Source organism: Aplysia californica, unplaced genomic scaffold (genome assembly GCF_000002075.1).
Source record: "Aplysia californica isolate F4 #8 unplaced genomic scaffold, AplCal3.0 scaffold01279, whole genome shotgun sequence".
Taxonomy (NCBI): Eukaryota; Metazoa; Mollusca; class Gastropoda; order Aplysiida; family Aplysiidae; genus Aplysia; species Aplysia californica.
In genome coordinates this window covers 99731-101203 of record NW_004798549.1, presented here as the reverse complement: position 1 = coordinate 101203, position 1473 = coordinate 99731, and the positions used below count along the sequence as shown (strand labels likewise).

Sequence of the window (1473 nt, the reverse complement as noted above, 5' to 3'; positions counted from 1 at the left end):
AGAGAGAGAGAGAGAGAGAGAGAGAAAGATAGAGAGAGAGAGAAAGAGAGAGAGAGTTTGTGTGTGCGTTTGTGTGTGTGTGTGTGTGTGTATGTATTATGTATGTATGTGTCAATGTACATGTGTTTGTGTGTATGTGTGTTTGGGTACATGTACGTTTATGTACAGCCATCCCCTGTCACTTACGAGTAAACTTTCCGCCAAAGCCTTAGCCCCGTCCATTCTCAGGTGATTCCAGCTTAGGTTTAGTGACTTCAGAAACCTATTTTTAGCTGTGAGGAAAAAGGAGGTAAACCCAAAAAATCGAGTGAGTTGGACCATCAGATGCAAATCTAAAAGCCCTAATTATATAACAGCTTTATAAAAGTGACGATACCCCCCCCCCCCCCTTTCCAGAGCAGTACTGCTGCCTGGGGTGTCTTTGGGCCATTTCCAAAGGGGGGATATTAACATGTTCTTATGCACAGTAGAATTGTAAATGGGCTGATTTATCAATGTCATGCTCATATTGTGCCGGAACAACATAGGGGCAACTGCTGCTTTTTCGTTCCTCATCCCTACTATTGTCATGTTTCCTCTACTTCTTTTGTATGTTTGTCACTCTCTTGTGAACTTCTATTTCCGGGGTGCCTTGATAGTCGAAGCTGACTTTGTGCTGTTGAGGCCGGAGAAGTGAGCACAGTAAGTCTGATTCCCTGTTTGGATTTCTCTTTTGACATCCGACCCTTGGCGCTCATATGACCTTATGCTGTTGCGAGCGCTGTAAAACCTTACTAAAACAAACAAAACGTTACAATAGAACACGTTTTCGTAGAGTAAGCTGTAAGTTCAAGCAGTACTTGGCCACAGTATATAATAATGAGTAGCCGTGTGGTTCCCTTAGTTTCCCTCTGTGTATTTTCCCTGCTTCAATGTCAACGTGTTTCTTCATTTTTTAAATTTTATTTTCGTGCGAAGAATATGGCTCTATGTTTTGGGGCTGTCTTGTTTTATAAAAGCGGGGGTGGGAGGTTGTTTTATTTCTTTTTTTTTAGGTGGGGGAGGGGGAGGGGGATTGGTTCGTACATTGTTATAGTTCCCTTTAAATAAAATCTTAAAAATTATTAAACAATTTGTTGCACCAGACAAAAAAGGTAGGAAATAGGAAAAAATATTCTTTCAATCCATGAGGTACAGTTGAATACTAACTTTACTAACTTGGTGAAGAACAAGGGTTTGAATCAGAGTTTGCTGTGAATGTTCCAAATATATAATATAGCTTCATTGGAATTTCCTCAAAAATCCCGAGCCCTGATTAAGACACAAAGGGCTGCTTTCTGCAGGGTCTATTCTGAGTCCAAAAAGGCCGTAAATTAAATCTCAAACAATGATGTCACTGACTCACCCAGTCCGTCGGCGATGAGTATGCCTCCTTTACACCGAAAGTTGTTGTGGCTTAAGTCTATGTGTCGCAATGCATGGTTCTCCTGAATA

At 41.1% G+C, this 1473-nt stretch overlaps 1 protein-coding gene across 1 annotated transcript in view; it reads right to left on the bottom strand.

The window, feature by feature from the left end:
• The window catches only part of LOC101861255 (leucine-rich repeat-containing protein 74A), a 13778-nt gene that overhangs the window by 5730 nt on the left and 6575 nt on the right, over positions 1-1473 (bottom strand). Inside the window, exon 5 of the mRNA XM_005112461.1 lies at positions 187-272. Within this exon, the coding sequence (XP_005112518.1) occupies positions 187-272 (86 nt within the window). The remainder of the gene's footprint in view (positions 1-186; positions 273-1473) is intronic.